Below are 22,505 nucleotides of genomic sequence, written 5' to 3'. Positions count from 1 at the left end.
GTGTATCTCGTTATGTATATAGGAATTCGCAGCACTTGTTTTTATCTATTATGCTACTATCAAAATTTGTATACTCGCCAGTACCCTTCGTACTGACGTTATTTTAACGTATGTTGCAGGTATATAAGTCGAGGTCTACATCAAATCAAGCTAGGAAGTCTAGAAACTCACCTAAAATCTAGGTTGTCGGATTTGAATTGTTCGAGAGGACAAGAAATCTGTGATAACTTATGTGATTGTATTGTTTGTTAGTATGGGATAACAAATGTAATGAATATTATCGCAATATAGTCGTTATGGATTCTCTTGAGAAATCTGATTCGCCTAGTGCCGCGCTCCGATGATTCCGCCATCGGTTGGGGTGTGACAACCTCTTTAATTCTTTTAGAACCTGAGTAAATAAATATCTTTTTATAAGCTCAACCTGCCAACCCATTAACCCGTTTGACTCATTTAGATAAATGGGTATTGTGTTCAACTGTTTGAGTTCCATGATTTTAAATGTATTTGTGTTAAGGTTGATGTGTTTGACATAAATAAATATAGAGGTTGTGTTTGGGTTCATCAATTCAAGCCGTAAATCCATAACTAGATCTAAACATATATTATTTTCATGAACCGAGAGATAACGCCTTGAAACGGTCAATAACATTAAATGCCCCAAAATCAACCTCTCGAACCTCCTTCTCACATATAAATGTTGCAGCCCGATCCTTCAATTTATTCATTTGTACATGGAATAGAATAGGCTGCCAGTAATCCATTTGACCCGTTTCCTTTTAGCTAAGTTTTTTTGTTGGACCCGTTTTCAAATTCAAAGTTTTTCAAGCATTGAAGATTTTAGTTTGTATTTATCCGTTTGTATGTAAACCGCGTTAAATCTAGAATTTTCTCTAGTCAAACATGAGTTGAATTTATGGTTTATGGTTTAGGGTCAAATCAATTTTACAATAATACCATCTTCTATGCTAACTTATTCATTTATGGTTGGTACAAGTTGAGTACCTAGTCTAGTGACATCAACATAGTCTTTTGGACCATGAGCTGCTAATCCTGGAATAATCATTCCAACAATGCGGAATAATCTTTCAACATGTGATTCCTTGTACTCTTTACCCTTCCAGTACGGCAAAATGAAACTCCTAGTTACCTCCCAAAACGCGTTGATATACTTGGGTATTGTCCACACTATCGAGAAGTAGTTCTTGTTTGGTTCTTCCTCCATAACCTGAATTTAGGTGCAAAGATTAGTCATAAGAACATGAACTCACAAGCGCATAGAACTTTATGTTGATCAAAGTGTAAAATACGAGTAAATTTTGGGGGTGTTTGGGTTAGCTTATTTTGGAGCAACTTATGACTTATTGACTTATAAAAGTTAATAAGTCATTTTTTGAGTGTTTGGGTTAGCTTATTTTGAAGAAGTTTGTGTCTTGAGAAGTCATTTCTTGAGAAGTTAGAATTTCTAACTTCTCACTTTTGACTTATATAAGTTAATAAGTCACTTGAGAAGGAATGCCAAACACCCACTTTGTTTATGTTAATCTTTAATGAGTCAAACAGGTTAACCCAACAAAGTTAGCTAAGATAAAAGCACGTCAAATGAGTCAGACGAGTTGAATGTTGTCAAAAGTGTATATATACCTTGTCGTCGTAGAAGCTGTTGAAGTATAGAGTTGTCCCAAAGTGCTTAAAGAATAGAGATTTATCATCAAAAGGCAATCTAAGCACTATATCATTGCCATACACATACCGAAAATACCTTACATCTTGATCTTCCATCATCTTCATCATGTATCTCCCAAACCTCTCATCCCCTACTCTTGGTTGACCAAAAGTGTATACCCCTTCTAACCTCTTCAACAACCATGTCTCCTCATGGAGCCCTAACACCCCCGCGAACAATATCGCTAACGCCCCTCCTAAACTATGGCCCGTCACTATAAACTTTGCATTTGAATTCTTTTCTAAAATATCCTTGAGCATTTCTCTAATCTTGTAAAAAGCAAAAGGGTGCTCCTTGGTTGCATTTGGTGGTGGTTCGAGTTCTTTTGGCCAACCTTTGATCTTTTCTAAGCCGAGCGCTTTCATGAACCCACCATGGATTCGATCAATGGTTTTGGAGTTGTTTTCATCTTTGAGCTCGTACCATGAGATATCGAAATCTGTCATCCAGTCTTTCGCGTTGAACGGGCTGATTCCTCTAAATGCTACTACTATCAAGTTGGGATCTAATGTATCTTGAAACATTGTTGCATATGTTGTCAACTGATTTTGATAATCTGGATATAACAATCAAGTCAAAATAGAATCAAAGTTAGCTATTTATATAACCTCGATCATCACAAGAAAATCTAGGACGGATCTATGATAAAACTCAATAATAAAAGAAGAATTCTAAAGAGCGAAAGTGAGTAATGAGTTGTGTTTAACAGTATCCCTCTCATATTGTTTTTACTAAATGTATTCGCGTCATCTCTCTACTTTTGCCTATGGGTCTGCATGGGTTGGTTTTGGCCCAAAACCATATGCATAACCACGATGTCGGTTAATGGATAACCATAAGCGATTGGTTATGGCGTTTTGGTTAATCGGTTTTGAAGATTATAGTAGGTCCGTTATGAGTTGCTTAACCGTGGATTTAAGCCTAGCTAAAAATGACTCAATTTTTTACCATTGTTATTACACATTTATATATATTAGTATGTTTCATAGTTTTAAAAATACATATAATCCATAATATTAATACTAATTATTACTAAATATTTAAACAAAATGACATGATATAATCTTAAATTAAAAAAAACATTCAACTAAAACGCTATGATATTACACATAAATTCTAACAATCAATCAATCAATCAATCAAAAACATCAAATATTGAAAAAAATGGTGAAAAGTCCAAAATCCGACAAAAATTTTACTATATCGTCGGTTCAATTATGGCAGGGTGGAATCATTGATAACTATATCCAACGCGCTACTTTCGGTTTTCAGAAGTAAAAAAAACAATTAACCAACCCACCGATTTTTTATTTGGTTCGATTTTCTCGATTCGGTTTTATTGGTTAATTCAGATATGGGTCAATTAGTTCGGTTTTTTTGCACACCGTTTTTCTTACCATATGAGTAATTTTCTTCAAATATACCTCTCTTCATTATCGTTGCACTCTTAGTACATAAGTACTAGATGATTAAATGCTAGCAACCAACTTTCCAATGACTTATCGTTGTCATTATTAGTTGTTACAATAATACCCCCTCAACAACCCTTTGATACACTTATTCGATATACTAATTATTTATTTTGTAGCAATATTCTTGGTAAACAGTATTTGTGTTTTATTCTTAAATTTTCAAACAATTTATACATAACAAATAAACTGTAACTTTATGATCGTATGTCCATTTGTATCATATCATTCAAATGTATAATATTATGTTATGCAAACAAGAAATCAGCTTGATATACCACATTTATAGTAACTTACCGTTCCAAAATTTGTAGAAGCCTATAAACGCCATCTGAGGAAAAATACCAAAAAAAGAAAGAAGTTACAGAATTAGTGGACTAATTTTTAAAATAATAGGCGTGTCTGTTAATATGGGTAGGAAGTCCTTGCTTTAAGTAAACTAGTATTTAGGACCCGTGCTTTGCATTAAACCGAACAAATAGTAAACATAACTCGCAAAAAATAGATCTAAACGTTAAACATAGAACATAATAACTAACTTGACTTATGACCCGCGCGTTGCGACCAAATCGTTAAAGCGCAAAAAATAGACGTAAAAACGTTGAACCACACACGCATGTAGCGTGCGAAATTTTGACCAAAACATAAAAATTATCGTAAAAAAGTATAAAGAAATCGAAACCGTAAATAATCAACATAAAAAAGAAACTAGAAAGGTAAAAATAAAAAAGTTTAAGGTTTACATAATAAGCTTAATGAAGTGTAAAAAATAAAAGTTGAGGGGTCAAGATAAAAAAAATTATTAGTGAAAAGCCCTCACAAACCTTTTTTTTTACCAATTAATAGATAGGAAATATAACTTATAATTACATATTAACTAGGGGAATACCCGTGCGATGCACGACATGCATAATAGTTATTGTTTTTTCCTGGAACGACGACTGATATAGATAGTGCGTGACACGGTACGAAAGTGCGAATATAGTATAGATTTTTAAAACAAAAACCGGGTTTTTTTAAAGTTAACCGTTTGACCATGGTTATTTTGACCAAAGTTCACTCCTCATTCGGCGCTTTGTGGTAGCACCACCAGTCAAAAAAGGCCCAAAACACCCGAGGGTACAGTGTTCCTCCACGTTTTTGAGACGCTTTGAGAGAGGTTTGCGCCCCACCACATGTGGTCTCACAAAACTTCAAATCTATGGACGTGTGGTTTCTCAATCCTCTTCAAAAGACGTCACAGTTTTCAAATTTTTTTTATTTTTTTCTTTTTCATTGTGTTTTAAATGGTGTAAAATAGATGTTATATATATATATATATATATACATATTATACTACATACACATATACATATAAATTTAGTTTTAACATCTAAAAGTCAAATTGCAGGTTTTGTTCCCTTTTATAGATCAGAAAGCAGTTTATAAACCAACAAAATTAACAAATCCTAACAGTTCTTCAAGTGTTTAGTTATATAATCTATATATTTATTTACTAAAATTTATTACAATTAACCCAATACTTAATAAATAGGGTATGCAGGACTTAAAAAGTGTTATCTGGACACGTATGTCACTCCAGCTTGCCAATCTTGTGTACCGACTCCAGGGTAACATTTTCAGATGACTGCAACACATCTGGTTATAAAGTAAAAAATAAACAAAAATGATGTTTTATATTTTTACCCTGGTCTCAAACTTAATGTAGTTGTTTAGTCCATTTAATTAAATTTTATTTTTAGTTGACGCATAGGTACAATGTAGTCCTCTATTTGTGACAATTGTCATTGTGCTTATAGTCATGTGATGTTGTTTTAATACCCGTTAACCAACTCGTTTCGCCTCTATTTCTCAGTTATTTAAAGAAGCAACATATACATCAGAAGTAAATTTCTAAAGATAATGGTGAACCGTCAATGGTACAATAAACTTACCTCAAGGCTACCATTTGCTAAACTGGTAGTGTATCTCAGAGTCCAGAAATCCCGTGCTAGAGCTATTTCAATTAATATATGGAGAAAAGGAAGAGCCGCATTGATTAAACATGGTCATAAAGGCTCGTACTATTTCATTAAAGTTAATTGTAATATTAAGTATTAGTTATCTAATAACCAATCAATCCTTTAAGGTGAATTGTTATGAAAAGTCTATAAACCCTAACTTAAACATTAATATATGGAGAAAAGGAAGAGGCTCATTGATTAAACATGGTCATAAAGGCTGGTACTATTTCATTAAAGTTAATTGTAATGCATTTAAAGCAACCATAAATTTTGATTTTAAATATAAGATATAGCTAAACTTAGAAGTTGTTTACTGAAAGTTGAAGTTGAAATAAATCATATTCAGATAATTATTTTTTATATGCAAATTCAAACAGACCTATCAAAATATGTAGGAAAACTCCATGCAAGTCTAACTCCGTCACGCTTAAATTCATGTAACCTGAATGCGGTTCATTACTTATTTAACCCATTTATTTAAATAGGCAGGCGAGTAGTAATCGGGTTGGTGGGTTGTAAAACTGTGTTAATTTTACCAGCATGGTGGAAGTCAATATTCTACCAGTATCATTACATCCAACTTTTTAAAAGTAAACAAATGGTTTGATAATATGAAAACTATTTCAAATGAATATTAGTAATGTATAAATTTAAACGAACATTCAAATGAAAATAAAGAATGGTTACAAACGAACGCAAATAAGAGAGAGGATAGACATAAACGAAAGTCAATCATCGAACATAAATGAACGAAAATAAACGAACATAACATTGAACTTCCAATTCGTTTACGGGTTGCACCTACTTCTGTTTAAAGCAAGATGTATAGATTATGCAACGTACCTTAACCACGCGTGTGTGTGTGTATGTGAATATATGTTTTTAACTTGATCCGCATAAATAGTTTTGAGCCAATAGAAAGCGAACCGGGGACTAAATAAAAATTGGAACCCAACTAAAAACGAAAACCAAGGAAACTGAAACCAAACCTAAACGAACCAAAAAACAAAACCAGACCGAAATGAACCTATAAACTGAATAATTTTACCGAAACAAATAAGCTGAGACAAATAATGTTGCTGAAATGAAAACCGAACCTGAACCAAAAACAAATAAAGCGAATCTAACCGGAAAGGAAACTAAATTTACACAAAACTAAAAAAAACTGAAAACGGAACAAAAAACGTAAAAGATCTTACCGAAACGAACTCAAAAAACTTAGATCGAAACAAAACAATTCCTGGGAAAAATCAAAACCAAAACGATGCAACTAATGAGATGTCGTACGGAGGCGAAACTAATGAGATGTCGTACGGAGGCGAAACCAAAACCTCTGGCGGAGGATTTAAAGCTTTTCCGGCGAACCTCCGATGACTCGCCTTCTCTTTCTTCTGGTTAGGTTTACGGCCGCGACAGTTAACCTGTTCACTACTGGTAAAGTTTTCTTCAATAGCTTCAATTACTTGATGAATTAGCTCTCGGTTAACAGACGTGTCCCACCGGAACAAGTAGTTCGTGTAATAATCGAAGCAATCGCAGTCGAATACCGGAGATTTGTGTGCGGCCGGAGCTTTCTTCTTATTGTTATTATCAGATGATCTAGGGTTTGTGGAATTATTTTTGTGGAATTATTTTTGATACAAATGATTAAAGTAATGTAACTTGTGATTATTAAACTAGAATTGTTTTTGACCCAAATGATTAAAGTAATGTAACTTGTGATTATTAAGTATTAAATGAAATTAATAGGATTCTTATAGGCTGGTGCATTTAAAAGGAATTTTTACATATATCCCCTTATTAAAAGCCCTTATTACATATTTGTCCAATCTTTAAAATCAATTACATATTTCCCCCTTTCTTTATGAAATTACCCTTTTACCCTTTTTCTTAATTTCTTATCTCTTAACTTCAAAATCAATCTAGTCAATACTCTATATGTTGTGATAAAATCTTTAAAATATTTCTTTGAAAAAAAAAACGGTCATACCCATTTTATAAAACAAGTGACCTTTTTACATATCTAGTTACTGGTTAAGTTTAAGTTTACATATTTTTTACAACCGACCCATTATACATTTAAATTTTAGTAAACTACACTAACAATTTACGTTAAAATATTGATTATCTAAAATATCTTATATAAAAAAACATATTGTTATACAATATACGTTTGTTTTTTTCAAGTCGTAATCAATTTTTCTTTAGCCTAAATCTTAGTTCGATCATCAACATTTTAATTGTTTTGAAGCAGGAGCTAAATTTCCATTTTTTTGTGTAATGCTATTTCAGAAATCTAATTGTCATGTTTTAAACATTCAAAATAATATTGAAAAAACTATTTTACAGCAAAAGTAAATTTTTAAACCATGGTCGCATGACTGTTTTCTTTAAAAAAAATAATGCTTAAGAGCTATGACGTATTATATATAAGCAAAACTTTCAATTTTCAATAACAGAGGCAGAAGCTTATAAAAAAATAGACAGGGCTTATAAAAAATGAATTCATATCATTAGGTTAATATCTTATTTGTAAACAATTATATTACACATTAAATCATAAAATATGTAAGTAATGGTATTAGAAAGGGGAAAAATGTAATAATCATTTAATGAGTTCATTAAGGGTAAAATAGTAATTCAATAGGAGTGATTTTAATAAAATGGGTAAATATGTAATATGTATGGTTTAAAAGGGGGAAATATATAATTAATTTTATGGGTTGGGTATATATGTAATAAATGATCTTAGGAGGGGGATATATGTAAATGACCTCATTTAAAACAACCATAAATTTTGATTTTAAAATAGAAGATATAACTAAACTTTAGAATATATATAGATTCCGTGTAGCATTAAACAAATTGTTCTCCTAAATTAGAACACGTTTGTAAGAAAACAAAAAAAAAAATATTAAGATTTTCTATATGATAGTTGTAAAAGAGAATTATATTTTTATGAGAAATCTATCATAAAGTAGTTATGAGTAAAAATATTAAGATTTTCTGTATGATAGTTGTAAAAGAGAATTATATTTTTATGAGAGATCTATCATAAACTAATTATGACTGAGTAAAAAAAATTATATGATAGTTGTAAAAGAGAAGTAAATTTTTATGAGAGATCTATCATAAAGTAATTATGAGTAAAAATATTAAGATTTTCCATATGATAGTTGTAAAAGAGAATTATATTTTTATGAGAAATCTATCATAAAGTAGTTATGAGTAAAATTATTAAGATTTTCTATATGATAGTTGTAAAAGAGAATTATATATTTTATGAGAGATCTATCATAAACTAATTATGACTGAGTAAAAAAAAAATAAGAGATCCTCATTCTTTGGTAGCATAACCATAAACGAAAATTCAAACAAGTTAAAAAAAAATGAGTTAGGAATTTATTTTTTCTCACCTATCTTACCAACCTCAAGATAACCATAAACTTTCTATCCATCAGTAAAATCAACTAAAATTGAACCAATCTAAAACAAACAAATATCAACATGTAACATTCCTGATAGCAACTCACCTTCAGTTGATCTTGTATGGCAGCTTCCACAAAAGCCTCGTTTTCATATGATAACTTTGCAGCCATCATTGCTAGCGACGAATTATATCTTCCATCGCCTTTTTTAATACTTGCATCGAGTTTCAATCACTGGTCAAGTTCTCCGATGAATGACACAAACTTTTTCGACAATTCCTCAGGCTTCACCACCTTCCCTGTAATCCAACCAATACCCAAATCAAAACTATACACACAATGCTCGGCTAATACGTCGAAGACATGCGTATACTCTAAAACAGCGTTGAAACCATAATCTTTTTTTACCGGATAGAACTAAAGGTCAAACTCATGTTGTTATTAGAAAGACCCATATTTTATATACATAAGTCTAATGGGTTAAGTTATTGTATATATGAGTCTTAACCTACAAAATACCCTTAACGTAAAAAGTGAAGGGGTGATTTTTTCCCCCATCTTATTAAGCACGTATTTTAGTCACAGAATAAAAAAATTAGTGATTTTACACTAATAGAGTAATTATGTAATTTTGTAGAATAATTATAATTACTCTACGATAATTACTCTACTACTGTAAAATCAAGAATTTTTTTTATATATTTTGCAACTTAAGGGTATTTTGTATGTTAAGACATGTTTATATTTGATTTTTATGCTAAGTCTAATAAAAAAAAAAAAAAACCCTCATGTTTTTCCTAAATAGAATCAAACTAGAGGGATAACCCGCGCTACGCAGCGGGTTTTCTATCGGTATCAATTCAATTAGTGTGATACCGACATTTTATGTAGCAACCGAAAGAGGAATTTGATTGGTATTGTTATGCCTTATTATGGTACCGATACTCACTCTAGTAACCAAAAAAAGAAACCAAAAAATAAAGTTCTAATATGTTCAAAAGAATATTGCGGCGCAGGTACATTGCAAATATCGAATGTATTAGTCTAATCGTTACGCAACGCGTTAAACATATGAAAAAAATATGACCCACGCGCGTTGCAGCGCGAGTACGTTGCAAATATCGAATGTATTAACGTAATGCGTAAAAAATATGAAAAACGCATTTAGACGTATTTGATGATTTCAATGTAACTTGTAGATGTAAGCTCGAAACTTTAGAGACTTGAGGGAGTAAAAAAGGTTTTACAAAGTTTTTAAAGACAACGATAAATTAGCGAACGAAAGTTACTGAACGAAAATTAAGTTAGTAAAAAACTTAATAGGTTGAAAACGTATATTATATGTGATACATGGGTAAAGCTAGAATGTTGAAAATTAGATGGGTTAGTTTGTATAACATGTAAAATGGAGTAAGGGCTAAAATTACTAATTACGAAAATAAAAGAGGTAGCAAAAATGAAAAGAAGTTGTTGCACTCCCCTTCTCTTGTTCGCCTGTCTTTCTCGGGGGGGGGGGGGGGGGGTAGAAAAATAATAAGTATATAAGTATATTAACAAAGAAGAAGGAGTTGAGCAATAAAAGTTAAAACCTAAAGGGGCCAAAAAGAAATAGCATAAGGGACTAATAGGAAAAAAAAATTTAAATAATATTAAAACTACTGTACATGCGTCTTGCAAAATGTTATATAGATAACTAGCAAAAAGCCCCCGCGCTTCACTGCGGGGTTTCGGTTGGTAGTATATCGACACATGTTTTACATCGATCGAAAATTATAAAAGAATCATGAGTGTGAAATGTTCTATGTTTTTTAATTTTTTTTTTAATTGAATTGCAAAGTTATAAGCTAATTTTTGAAAAATAGGTTGGTTATCATTTATTCATTTTTCACGCGTCAAGTTATGTTTAAAGGAAGTCAATTTTCCTCCAATGTTTGGATCCATGATACAATTTCAATAAAGTTAAGTGTTAGTGTTTAAATGAAGGAGAAAACACAAATGAGAACCAATTATATTATTAACGAATATAAAACTACAAAGATATAAATATTCTATGTATAGCAACCATGGGGAGGGTTATCTTGAGAACGCTAAATATTGCGAGAACCGTGAGAACGAATGAAAACACCAATCAAAACCGAATTTTTTTAATACAAACCTCATTGTAGTTAAAATACAACATCAGAAAAGAATTTACAACATCAAATAATTCATTTCTCCTCTCAAAATCACCCTTACTAGATTTTTTACGCATGTGTAAATATAACGAATTTACACATGTGTAAATCCCAAACTTACACATGTGTAAATTTTCTTTATTTACGAATTCACGTAAATTTAAACGTGTAAATTTAATTTCTAATATTGTATTCGAAAAATAATGATAAGTGTAAAAAGAAATTTTGAATTTCAATTGTTTTTGACCAAGTTCTCGTGGTTTTTTCATTCGTTCTCACGGTTCTCGCGATATTTAACGTTCTCATTTAAACCCTCCCCTAGCAACCATATATACACCTTTATAATAACGAAAATAGTAAAGAAACTTTAAGACGTAGATTTTTTTTATGGTTTATCATATTTATTTTCTAAACTAGTTATTTTCCGCCCGCGCGTTGCTGCGGGACCCAATGACTACAAAAGGCATGTCAGCAACGACAAACAGATACCGAATATCAAAACATAAATAAAATGACGTGGTAAGGATAATCACTCCGTCATAAAAAACGATTTTAAATAACCTAATATACAATAATAGGACCCACACGCCCTACATGTTGGAAATTCGGTTGTTTTCAGTTCAGTTATTACGGTGCTAACACGTTAAAATATGGATGAGCTCGGTACCAGTAACGGCACCGAAAGTACCGATCCGAAAAATCATCGAAATTAGGTACCGGCACCGAAAATGCTCGGTACAATACGATATGGTATTTGAAGGTAAAAATCAATAAATACAAGTATGGTGCTAGACCTGTGTCGAACCGAAAGTAACGATTCTGAAAACGGCAAAAGGTGGGTACCAAATTGGTACCAAAAATGATTTGATATAGTAAATTTGGTACCGATACGATACCGATTCGTTCACAGGATTTGATACGATTTGCTCATCAATATTCTAAATATCCAAGTTAATTTTACATGTTACAATTAATTAATTACAGAAAAAGACAAAAAAGAAAGCAAAATAAGTTGTTGTGTATATAAAACCTCATTCAAACGAAATACAATTTACTTATTGTGTGTATGAAAAAGTAATCTAAACGGTGCAATTACTTGCATTGCTGCGTTGCTACAGGATTTGATGAGCTCGGTATCAACCGGTACCGAAAATACCGTTACCAAAATCCTCAAAAGTGGGTACCGACGCCGAATATACCTAGTATGGTACAGTTCGGTACCGGTCGGTACTGGCACGGTACCGGTATTTGAGGGTAAAAACCGGTGAATACATGTGTAGAACCGATACCGAAAATACACCGATTTGGTAAATTTGAGACCGATACCTATATCCGATACCATTTGCTGATCTCTTAATGATGTATTCCATTCTAATTTTAATTTAAAAAATAAATTATAAAGCACTGTTCCCGTTACCGAAATCCCCAAAAGTGGGTACCGGTACCGAATATACCTAGTATGGTACGGTTCGGTACCGGTCGGTACTGGTACGGCACCGGTATTTGAGGGTAAAAACCGGTGAATAACTGTGCAGAACCGGTACCGAAAATACACCGATTTGGTAAATTTGAGACCGGTACCTATACCCGATACTATTTGCTGATATATATCTTAATGATGTATTTCATTCTAAATTTAATTTAAAAAATAAATTATAAAACACTGTTCATTCACTTTCTTTTTTATTATATATAGATTTTAGTCCTACATTAAACCTTGGTAGATTTTTTTATGGTTTATCATATTTATTTTCTAAATTAAGAGGTAGATTAAATATATTGAAGAGAATTTTAGATTCCGGAGAAGTAAATTATAAATACTTTTGTCAAAAAAAAAAATAATTTTATGACATATGTTTTGGTAAATCAGATTAGCTTAGTAGACTTTTTTCATTATATGCCTATATATATGTTACCAGTTATATCCTATAAAGTTAATTGTTTTCCTTAACCAAGGCAAATATGGATATACATCTGCTAGAATGCACCTGTGACCTGTCCAGTGATTATTTCAGCCTTTTTTGTATTTTTCAAGGCAGAGAATCAAAACCATGGTTCACAGTACCTGGTATATTGATATTTACCAGAATAAAATCAACTTTCCCCCAAATGAGACCTCCTCTCTCTAGCTCTCCACCCGCCGTCGAGTCCCAACCAACTTTTTGCCACCTTCGCCGGCCTGAACAACTCCGATGACTTGTTTTTACGATTTTACCCCCCTCTCTTTCTATCCCTGCTTCACACAGACACCCATCACTCTATCTCCATACGCGCCACCTCCTCGTAACGATCCATCATCTCACTCTCTCTTTAGAAAATCGCCGGAAAGCGCCAACGCAGCCATTATTGCTGTGACGTGGTGGTCGCCGGAAAACTCCTCGTTTCAAATCCATGCTCGTCGTACCCTATATCTACACCGGACTCCACACAACGTCCTTGTATTTGATCGATGTCTCCTACAACACCTTCGTTTGCCGGAAAACGAAGCTTACCAAAAACCCCGCCGTCTACCCTTCTTATGAACGAAAAAATTGCAAAAAAAAAATAAAATAAAATAAAAAATAAAAAAAGGTGGACAAATAGCAAGTTGACACACAGGTGTCAGGCACTGGTCATCCAACTTCCAAAATGTTATAGAGTTAATAATTAATTAATTAATTAATTAATTAATTAATTAATAATTAATAATTAATTTTATACATAAAAATCTAACAAATTTTGACCACAAGAGGTCAGCGACCCTCTTGACCTTATCGGTTCCACCCATACTCCGAAACACAAACTTTTGTCAGAAAAAACGTTTACAACAAAACTCTTGTTTTTCTTTGTTAAAAAAACGTTTACAACTAAATTCTTTTTTTTTTCTTAAACGACTAAGATTTTATATAAAAATCCATTCTATTAAATAAAAGGTCTTGACCCCCTTGCTCCAAAACACAAACTTTTATAAAAAGAATAAATCTATACTATATAATAAAAGAAACTTATGAGAGGACACGTGTCGAATTCCTCCTTTTTTTCTCTAATTTAGTTGATATCCTTTAGGTTTAAATATAATTTATATATTTCCTAACTGATAAGTGATAAACAATAATTATAGATAAGTTTTGTTTTTTATTTTACCTATTCTTTAGGTCTAATTATTATTTATATATTTTCTAACTGATAAGTGATAAGCCATAATTATAGATATTGTTTATATATTTTCTAACTAAATTTATTTTATTAGTTTACAAATTTCATAATGTTATTAAAATTCTTAAACTTATGTTTTTCTTTTATATTCGTACTAAAGAAAATTCAATTCATTCATGATTTTATTATTATTACCTCAGTGGTAAATGTATTATTAGTAATATGTAGTTCTAAAAGATAATCAGCTTATAACCTAACACTATCATGAAGTGTGATAAATGTGTTCTTAGAAATTATCTACCAAACTGCATAAAATAATTTTATTATTGTTGTTGTTAGTATTATTACCATTTTGCATCATATGTTAACTATATTTATTTTTTTCAACCCGTGTAATACACGGGGTTATAACCTAATACATAATTAAAGAAATAACCTCGTATATGATTGACCAGAAGCCCAAAAAACCCTCCATTGCTAGACAAAAGATTCAACCATATCTCGATCAAAGACCCCATTTCAGCAATCGGCTTTTCTGCCCACATAAGAACCTTTTGTGCAACGATGGAGGCGAATATGACAAATCGTCGACGAATATCGTCCCAGGGTGACCTCCCGACATGTTCCGATTGTTAGTTGTAAAAACTTTTAGTGTTCAAAAAACTAGTTGATCGGATCAAAATAGAAGCTATGTCATAGAGACTTGCTTCTTTGGCATTAACCAACAAGTAACTTTCACTGAATTCTTCACCGGTTGCCATGTATGTCTTTGAAGCCAAGAAAATGAAAGGTGATTATGTAAAGCGTACGTGACATGACCCATATATATAGCGTTTATATAATCTGACTTTTATTACAAGCATGGTTGCAAAAGTCGTTAGACGCTCCCTAGTCGGTCGACCGGGGAGTTGAGAGTATTCGGTCTAGGCGGAGAGTACTCGGACATGTTAAATTATAAAAAAGTAATTTTTGGAGATTAAATATATGTCAAATAACATAAATTTACTAATATTATAACAAAATATGTGAAAATGATATTCTTAATATGATAGGCACAGAAATTATGTTTTATTATTATTTAAGTCAAACTAGGCCTGAGTTGACCTACTAGATCCAATTCTGGCCTAGGTTGACAACGTTTGAAAGACTCCGAGTAATTAGGCGGAGTCAAAGAAAGTCGCCTCGACAGCCTAGCTTGTAACGACTACTCGGGGAGTACTCAGCCTTGGAAACCTTGTTTTACAACCATGATTTGACTAATATCAAAAATGGCTAATTAGCACATGGCTTAGTCAATACTATTAACTTCACATAAACGGATTGTAGTACATAGTTAATTAATTATGCTAGAGGAGATGATATTGACAGTTATGTATGCATGTGCGTACGTACGTACACCCGAAAGAGAGATTGTAACTTTGTAAGAAAACTTAAAAGATACTTGAAAACTGAAAAGAAAAACACTATAGAATAAGACGTTTTTTATTTTATTTTTTTAATCCTTTTATATGTTATTGCTTTTTGCTAAAGAAACCTATATGTATTTGTGAGTTACATGTGTATACTTGTATGAGATACATATATGTACAAAGGATACGAAGTCACCAGAAGGTGACACGTGTCTATGTGCAAGGGGTAAGTTTATCCGCCACAAATCATGTATAAAGTTACTTATTCAGGCACAAAAATTACATAATTATGCAACTTACAAGATAGTTACATGACATATGCTTATAATTATGCAACCAATATCATAATTACGCAACCTCTTCATAATTACGTACAAGCGTAATTACGCACAATTTATCGACTTAAAAAAAGTATAACAAGTCTATACTCAAAAAAAAAAAAAAAAAAGAATAAAATACTTGATTTTATGGTTCAGTTTTGTTCTTATTTAAAAAAAATGTTGTATAAAAAGTTTGATAGACTTAAAAAAATGAAAGAACTTAAAAAAATCAAAGAATGTTGATATCAATTAACGGGTTGGGATCCTGTACAAACAGTGCTAACTGTAAGAACCGTAAGTATAGATCTAAACCATTGATAGTTTAAATCAAGGGTTGAGGTTGATTATAAATAAAACCCTTATAATTAAAAATTAGTACTAACAAGTTAGGGGTAAAAAATTTCATAAAATTGCTAGTCATTTGACCATATTAAATACAAATTCCACCAAGGTTTTTTTTAAACTAAAATAACTTTTAGATACTTGATTATTTTTTTTAAAATATACCATAAAATCAAGTATTTTTTATCTTTAATATGAGTATCAAATTGCTATACTTTTTTTTATTTATAAAAGTAACTTTTAAAAAAGTTACGAAAAATTGTTTTATAATTGTGCTGATAATGTGTTGATTATGTGTTAATTACAATATAATACAAACAAACACCAAAAGTAGATATAATCAGCACATCTGATGTGCTGATAATGGAGAACGATTGAGGATGTTGTGCTAATGCCGTTTATGTTGATAATGGAGAACGATGTGCTGATAATGGAGAACGAATAAGGATGTTATGCTAATTATATATTGTTGTGCTGATTATATTTTTTGTGGTGGTTCCTACAGGTTGGTTCGATCATGGAGAGTTACTAGATCATGGATATGTTAAAAAATTCAAACTTTGATTTGAATTAGACTTGCATGGATTTAGTGATGTTTTAATAATTATTTTTAATTAGTTATAAATAAATATAGTCAAAAGGTTTAAATTACCCCTAAACTAATTTTTTATTGAAAGACGCTTGTCAATTATATATTAGTTCTTACGATTCTTACAAACATAAATGTTTATATTTGATCACATTCCATCAATTAACCTCAACAACCTTTTATTTGATTGAAAAGTTGATAAAGTAACCGGTAGAGCACCATGGAAGCTTCTCATGTTCAATTCAAAGTTATTAATTACGACAAATCTAAGGTACCTCTCATGCTCAATTCAAAGTTATTAATTAGGACCAATCTAAGGTACTTGTTTCATATTCTTTATTGAACCAACTGATTACACATACAATTAAATTAATTAAGACAAATCTAAGGTACCTCTTCCCCATTCTTTATTATTTTTTTAACAGCAAGTAACGACGTGCCAACCATCATGACACCGACCGCCGCGTTGTGGCCAAGGTCGACTACTCGACCGCCGCCAGCCCCTTGGCTCTCCCTAGATGTGCGGAAATCCGACCTCCACCCGTCCAAAGGCACGACAGTGGAATAATCGGTAAAACCTCGTCTCTCCTCCGATTCGAACCGACGCCACCTGTATTCGCTCTTCACCTGGATACCGCAGAAAATAATTAGGAGAGTGAGAATTGAACCCGAGTCATAAGGAATAGCAAATAAATCTATGATAATATTTTACGAAATCATACAAAGATTTATCGAAGGACAAAAATAAAAAATAGAGTTCAAGAGACGGTTATGCTTACCGCTTGAACAACACCATCGCTAGACAACTCCATGGTCGAATATCCCAAACTATTGAAATTGTAGGTCATCGAGATCTAATCTCTGAAGTCGAATGATCAATTCCTATTGCTAATTCCTATTGCTATGCTTGATAGCAAGACATAGAGGAGGGATGTTAGAAGGCATATGCTTAATTTAGGTTTTGAGAATAGGGGGAATTTGGGTTAACGAGAAAAGATGAAAAATTGGGCGGGATGATTTTGGTGGAGGTGGGAAGCTTAAAAATATTTAGAAATTGAAAGTATATTGGAAAAAGAGAAATAAATATATATTAATAGAATTTGATTAAATTAAAAATATAAGTTAAATGTCAATATTTAGTAGTTTCGTTTAGGGATGAGCATTTGGTACCAGGTATTGATACATAACCGATACCATACCAATACTAAACTGTACCGGGTATATACAGTACTTGTACCCAGTTTCCTCATTTTTGGGTACCGGTACGGTACCGGTATTTATGAGCATGGTTGTAAAACAAGGTTTCCAAGGCCGAGTACTCCCCGAGTAGTCGGTACAAGGTAGGCTGCCGAGGCGACTTTCTTTGACTCCGCCTAATTACTCGGAATCGGTCAAATGCGGTCAACCTCGGCCAAAATCATATCTAGTAGGTCAACATGGGCCGAGTTTGACTTAAAAAATAATAAAACATAATTTCTATGCCTATCATATTGAAGAATGAATATTATTTTCACGTATTTTGTTATAGATATTAGTAAATTTATGTTATTTGACATATATTTAATTTCCAAAAACTAATTTCTTTATAATTTAACATGTCCGAGTACTCCCCGAGTACTCTCCGCCTTGGCCGAGTACTCTCAACTCCCCAGTCGACCGACTAGGGAGCGCCTAGCGACTTTTGCAACCATGTTTATGAGTAAAACACCGGTAAATACTGGTACCCACTTTTCCCTTTTTCGGTACCGAACTGGTATGATACTCATCCCTAGTTTCGTTCTTTGTTATAAAATATTATCCACAACCAAGTAGGTACTAACATGTAATATCAGGGTGACCCCGTTTTAGTTGAACACAAATACTATACTTTCGTCTGGACTTCCTTGTTCTACTAAATTTGCAAAACAATAGACATAAGGAAGCAAAACAGAGCCAACCGCTAAAAACAGGTTGGTTTTGTTCATGGTTTGACCTACAACCCATTAAAACCGGACTGTGAACATCACTAACAAATATGACATTCATAAAGTGCCACTAAAGGTGTGTGTCAAACAAATATAGCATACATAAAGTGCCACTATAAACTTAAATTAGTGACATAAGAGCTAAATGCCGCTAAAGGTGTGTCAAATAAGTATGACATACGCAAAGTGCCACTAAAAACCTAAATTAGTGGCACAAAAGTTAAATTATGCCATTAGAAGTGTGTGCCACTAACTGGCATTTTTTTTAGTGAGTTGTCGCTACACGGTAGAAAAATTAAACGTAAAAGTATAAGGGTCTGTTTGGTATGAAGTAATAGAATGGATGAGTGAATTCAATGGACGAGGTAATAGAATGGATAACACTATAGACTAAGAAGTTTTTTATTTTATTTTTTTAATCCTTTTACATGTTATTGATTTTTGCTAAAGAAACCTATATGTATTTGTATGAGCATATGTATACTTGTATGAGATAAATGATACGAAGCCACCAAGAGGTGACACGTGTTAATGGGCAAGGGGTAAGTTTGTCCGCCACAAATCATGTATAAAGCTACTTATTCGCACACAAAAATTACATAATTATGCAACTTACAAGATAATTACGTAACATATACTTATATTTACGCAACCTATATTATAATTACGCAACCTATTTCATAATTACTGTATAAGCATAATTATGCATAATTTATCAACTTTAAAAAAAAAGTATAACAAGCCTATATTCAATTTGGTAAAATATTTGATTTTATGCTGTAATTATTTTAAAAAAATAATGTCATATAAAAAAATTATAGACGTTCGAACAAAATAAAAGAAATTGAAAAACAAAAATCAAAGAATGATAGGCTATATCAAAATAAACTCAACAACCTTTTATTTGGAGTTAAATGCTTGGTTGGTTCTTGTGGTTTGCAAAAATTTCAAACTTGGTCCTAGTGGTTTATTAATTACACGCGTGGTCCCAAAAGTTGTCAAAAATGCACTCGGTTAGTCCCCATCCCTAACCTCTGTTAAATTTCTCAGTTTATGTGAAATGACTGTATTACCCTTGAACAATTAAAACCCATCTTCTTCAACCTCCCATTCCCGGTACTTCCCCCTCTCTTTAAAATCCACCAAGCCACCATCTCCACCTTCAATCCATCACCACCACCTCCACCGTCACCTTCAACCCAGTCAACCCCCAGCCTTTCAGACACTCACTGTCATCTAATCTCAAATTTGAAATATAATTAAAACAATAACAATCAAATTAGAGTTGACTGATGAATGATTATCAACTCGCACTTAAATCTGCAAAACAAAATAAATCCACATCGTAATCTGTAAAACGTAATATTCAATAAAATAAACAGAAATTCGATTTCAGTTGTAATGGACCGTTGAAATTGCAGACAGATCGAGAAAACGATCGGTGAAGCTGAGCAAGTAGATCCTCACAACTAGAACCTGATCAATCTGTGCAAATTGTTCTTTCTTCTGCAGATCGATAGTTGAACAATGTCAGTTCAATCGCCTGCTGACGAATTTCAGAAGCAGAAAACGGTGAAAACGTCGGTTATGGAGCTATTCGCAGCAGTGTGTCGGTGTGAGTTTTGTGTGTGTGTAAAGTAGTTGAAGAGCAGTAGTCTGCAATGGCGATTTTGAGTGCCTGAAAGGGTGGGGGTTGGCTGGGTTGGAGGTGGAGGTGGAGGTGGTGGTGATGGATTGAAAGTGGAGATGGTGGGTTTTAAAGAGATGGGTAAGAACAGGGGATGGGATGAAGAAGATGGTGGGTTTTATTTCTTTTAATTGTTCAAAGGTAATATAGTTATTTCACACATAGTTAACTGAGAAATTTAACAGAGGTTAGGGCAGGGGACCAACCGAGTGCATTTTTGACAACTTTTGGGACACGCGTGTAATTAGTAAACCACTAGGACCAAGTTTGAAATTTTTGCAAACCACAGGGACCAACCAAGCATTTAACTCTTTTATTTGATTGAAAGGTTGATAAAGTAAGACCGTGGGGGTATGGTGGGGCTTGGGTTGGGCATTTGGTGACACGTGTCCGCGGAGCCAGCCCACTGCCAGGTTACGTGTCCGTGGGGTATGGCGGGGCGTGGGTTGGGCTTGGGTTGGGTGTACCGCGTGGCATAAATGTTTAAAAAAATACAAAAAAATTTATAAAAAAACACACAACATTTATAAATAAAACCTACAACTTCATTAAAATTTTAAAAATTACATAATCCTAAAAATTACATAATTTCTAAAAATTACAAAATAAAAAAAAACCTAGAGCGTTAAAAATATTTCAAAAAGGTCGATCTTGTCGAATGCCTTGTTTTCCTTGCCACGAAACTCTATGTTCGCCACCGCCACCCGGTCCTCGTGGCTTAACTCGCCACCGGGAACCGCATCGTAGTAAGCCTTGAAACGCTCGAGTTTGGGTCGTAGCTCGCGCCATTTATGTTGGCACGCATTGAGGTTGTGGCGGTCGTTACCGACGTTTTGTCAGTAGGCCGCGAATGCTTCCGCCCAATATTTTGTTTGGCCCGGTAGCCGCCCCTTCATAGCGTCCACGACGCTAGTTACGAGTGCCATTTCTTCTTGACGTGTCCATGATGCCATAGTGGTGTTGGGTTCGTGGGATGGGGGGGACCAGCGGGGTAGCGGGTCAAGACAGTGGGTGTAGCCGATGGGGTTTTGGTTCGTGGGATGGGGGACCGGTGGGGTTAGGGTTGCAATATATAGGGCCTTTGGGGGACCCGGGTGGCGGTTATAGAAGATGGGGGGATGGGGGGGGACCAGTTTGAATTTTAAATTTCAAAATTTTAAAAACCCCCGCCTGACGTGGCGGGTGACCCAATGAGAATAAGCCAACTCGCTTCGCCATACCGCCCCACGCCCGGCTTGAAAGCCAAGCCCCAAGGGGCCACGCCACAACCCAAGCCCACCCGGGGTGGTGACTGTGCAAATTGTTCTTTCTTCTGCAGATCGATAGTTGAACAATGTCAGTTCAATCGCCTGCTGACGAATTTCAGAAGCAGAAAACGGTGAAAACGTCGGTTATGGAGCTATTCGCAACAGTGTGTCGGTGTGAGTTTTGTGTGTGTATAAAGTAGTTGAAGAGCAGTAGTCTGCAATGGCGATTTTGAGTGCCTGAAAGGGTGGGGGTTGGCTGGGTTGGAGGTGGAGGTGGAGGTGGTGGTGGTGGTGATGGATTGAAGGTGGAGATGGTGGGTTTTAAAGAGAGGGGTAAGAACAGGGGATGGGATGAAGAAGATGGTGGGTTTTATTTCTTTTAATTGTTCAAGGGTAGTATAGTTATTTCACACATAATTAACTGAGAAATTTAACAGAGGTTAGGGCTGGGGAACAACCGAGTGTATTTTTGACAACTTTTGGGACCACGCATGTAATTAGTAAACCACTAGGACCAAGTTTGAAATTTTTGCAAACCACAGGGACCAACCAAGCATTTAACTCTTTTATTTGATTGAAAGGTTGATAAAGTAACCGGTAGAGCACCAGGGAAGCTTCTCAATTCTCATGTTCAATTCAAAATTAACTAGGACCAATTTAAGGCACATGTTTCATATTCTTTATTGAAGCAACCAACTACATATACAAGTTCATATTTGGAATATTCTTGACAAATTAATATCCCTCGTGTTGTGCATGGAGTAACACCAATGTCACACCATCATCAAGAGTCAGTAACACTAAAGTTACGATGTGTTAATGCAAAAAACCTTAGACCGAAACGTTTAACATAATAAAGAATAACTAAGTCAATCTAGGACCCGTGTGTTGCGGCAAAAGGTCAAACGAGATAAAAATAGACAACGCAATAACATTGAACTACACACGCATGCAGCTGCGTCGTGTTAAACGAGATAAAAAAAACTTTAGAACAAAGCGTAAAACGAAACGC

General features: G+C 33.6%; 1 protein-coding gene across 1 annotated transcript; it reads right to left on the bottom strand.

Annotated features, from left to right (window-relative positions):
- Positions 1-973: 973 nt before the first annotated feature.
- On the bottom strand, positions 974-14,696 carry LOC110933186 (triacylglycerol lipase OBL1). Its single transcript, XM_022176419.1, has 7 exons — positions 14,662-14,696; positions 14,372-14,547; positions 8,871-8,925; positions 8,732-8,840; positions 3,493-3,526; positions 1,645-2,282; positions 974-1,228 (listed from the first exon to the last, which is right to left on the bottom strand). The coding sequence occupies exons 1-7, from the start codon at positions 14,694-14,696 to the stop codon at positions 974-976; spliced, it is 1,302 nt and encodes a 433-aa protein (XP_022032111.1).
- Between the last annotated feature and the right edge of the window lie 7,809 nt (positions 14,697-22,505).

This window comes from Helianthus annuus, chromosome 4, assembly GCF_002127325.2.
Source record: "Helianthus annuus cultivar XRQ/B chromosome 4, HanXRQr2.0-SUNRISE, whole genome shotgun sequence".
Taxonomy (NCBI): Eukaryota; Viridiplantae; Streptophyta; class Magnoliopsida; order Asterales; family Asteraceae; genus Helianthus; species Helianthus annuus.
The sequence above is the reverse complement of the archived record's forward strand: the minus strand, read 5'-3'. Positions and strand labels throughout refer to the sequence as shown.

What these genes read in the sequence shown, in the direction of transcription:
- LOC110933186 (XM_022176419.1), bottom strand. Translation starts at nt 14,696, where the DNA reads ATGGCAACCGGTGAAGAATTCAGTGAAAGTTACTT. An exon ending in GAATTCAGTGAAAGTTACTT is followed by an intron (nt 14,548 to 14,661) that starts GTTGGTTAATGC and finishes ACATGTCGGGAG; the next exon opens with GTCACCCTGGGACGATATTC. An exon ending in TTTGTGTCATTCATCGGAGA is followed by an intron (nt 8,841 to 8,870) that starts ACTTGACCAGTG and finishes ACTCGATGCAAG; the next exon opens with TATTAAAAAAGGCGATGGAA.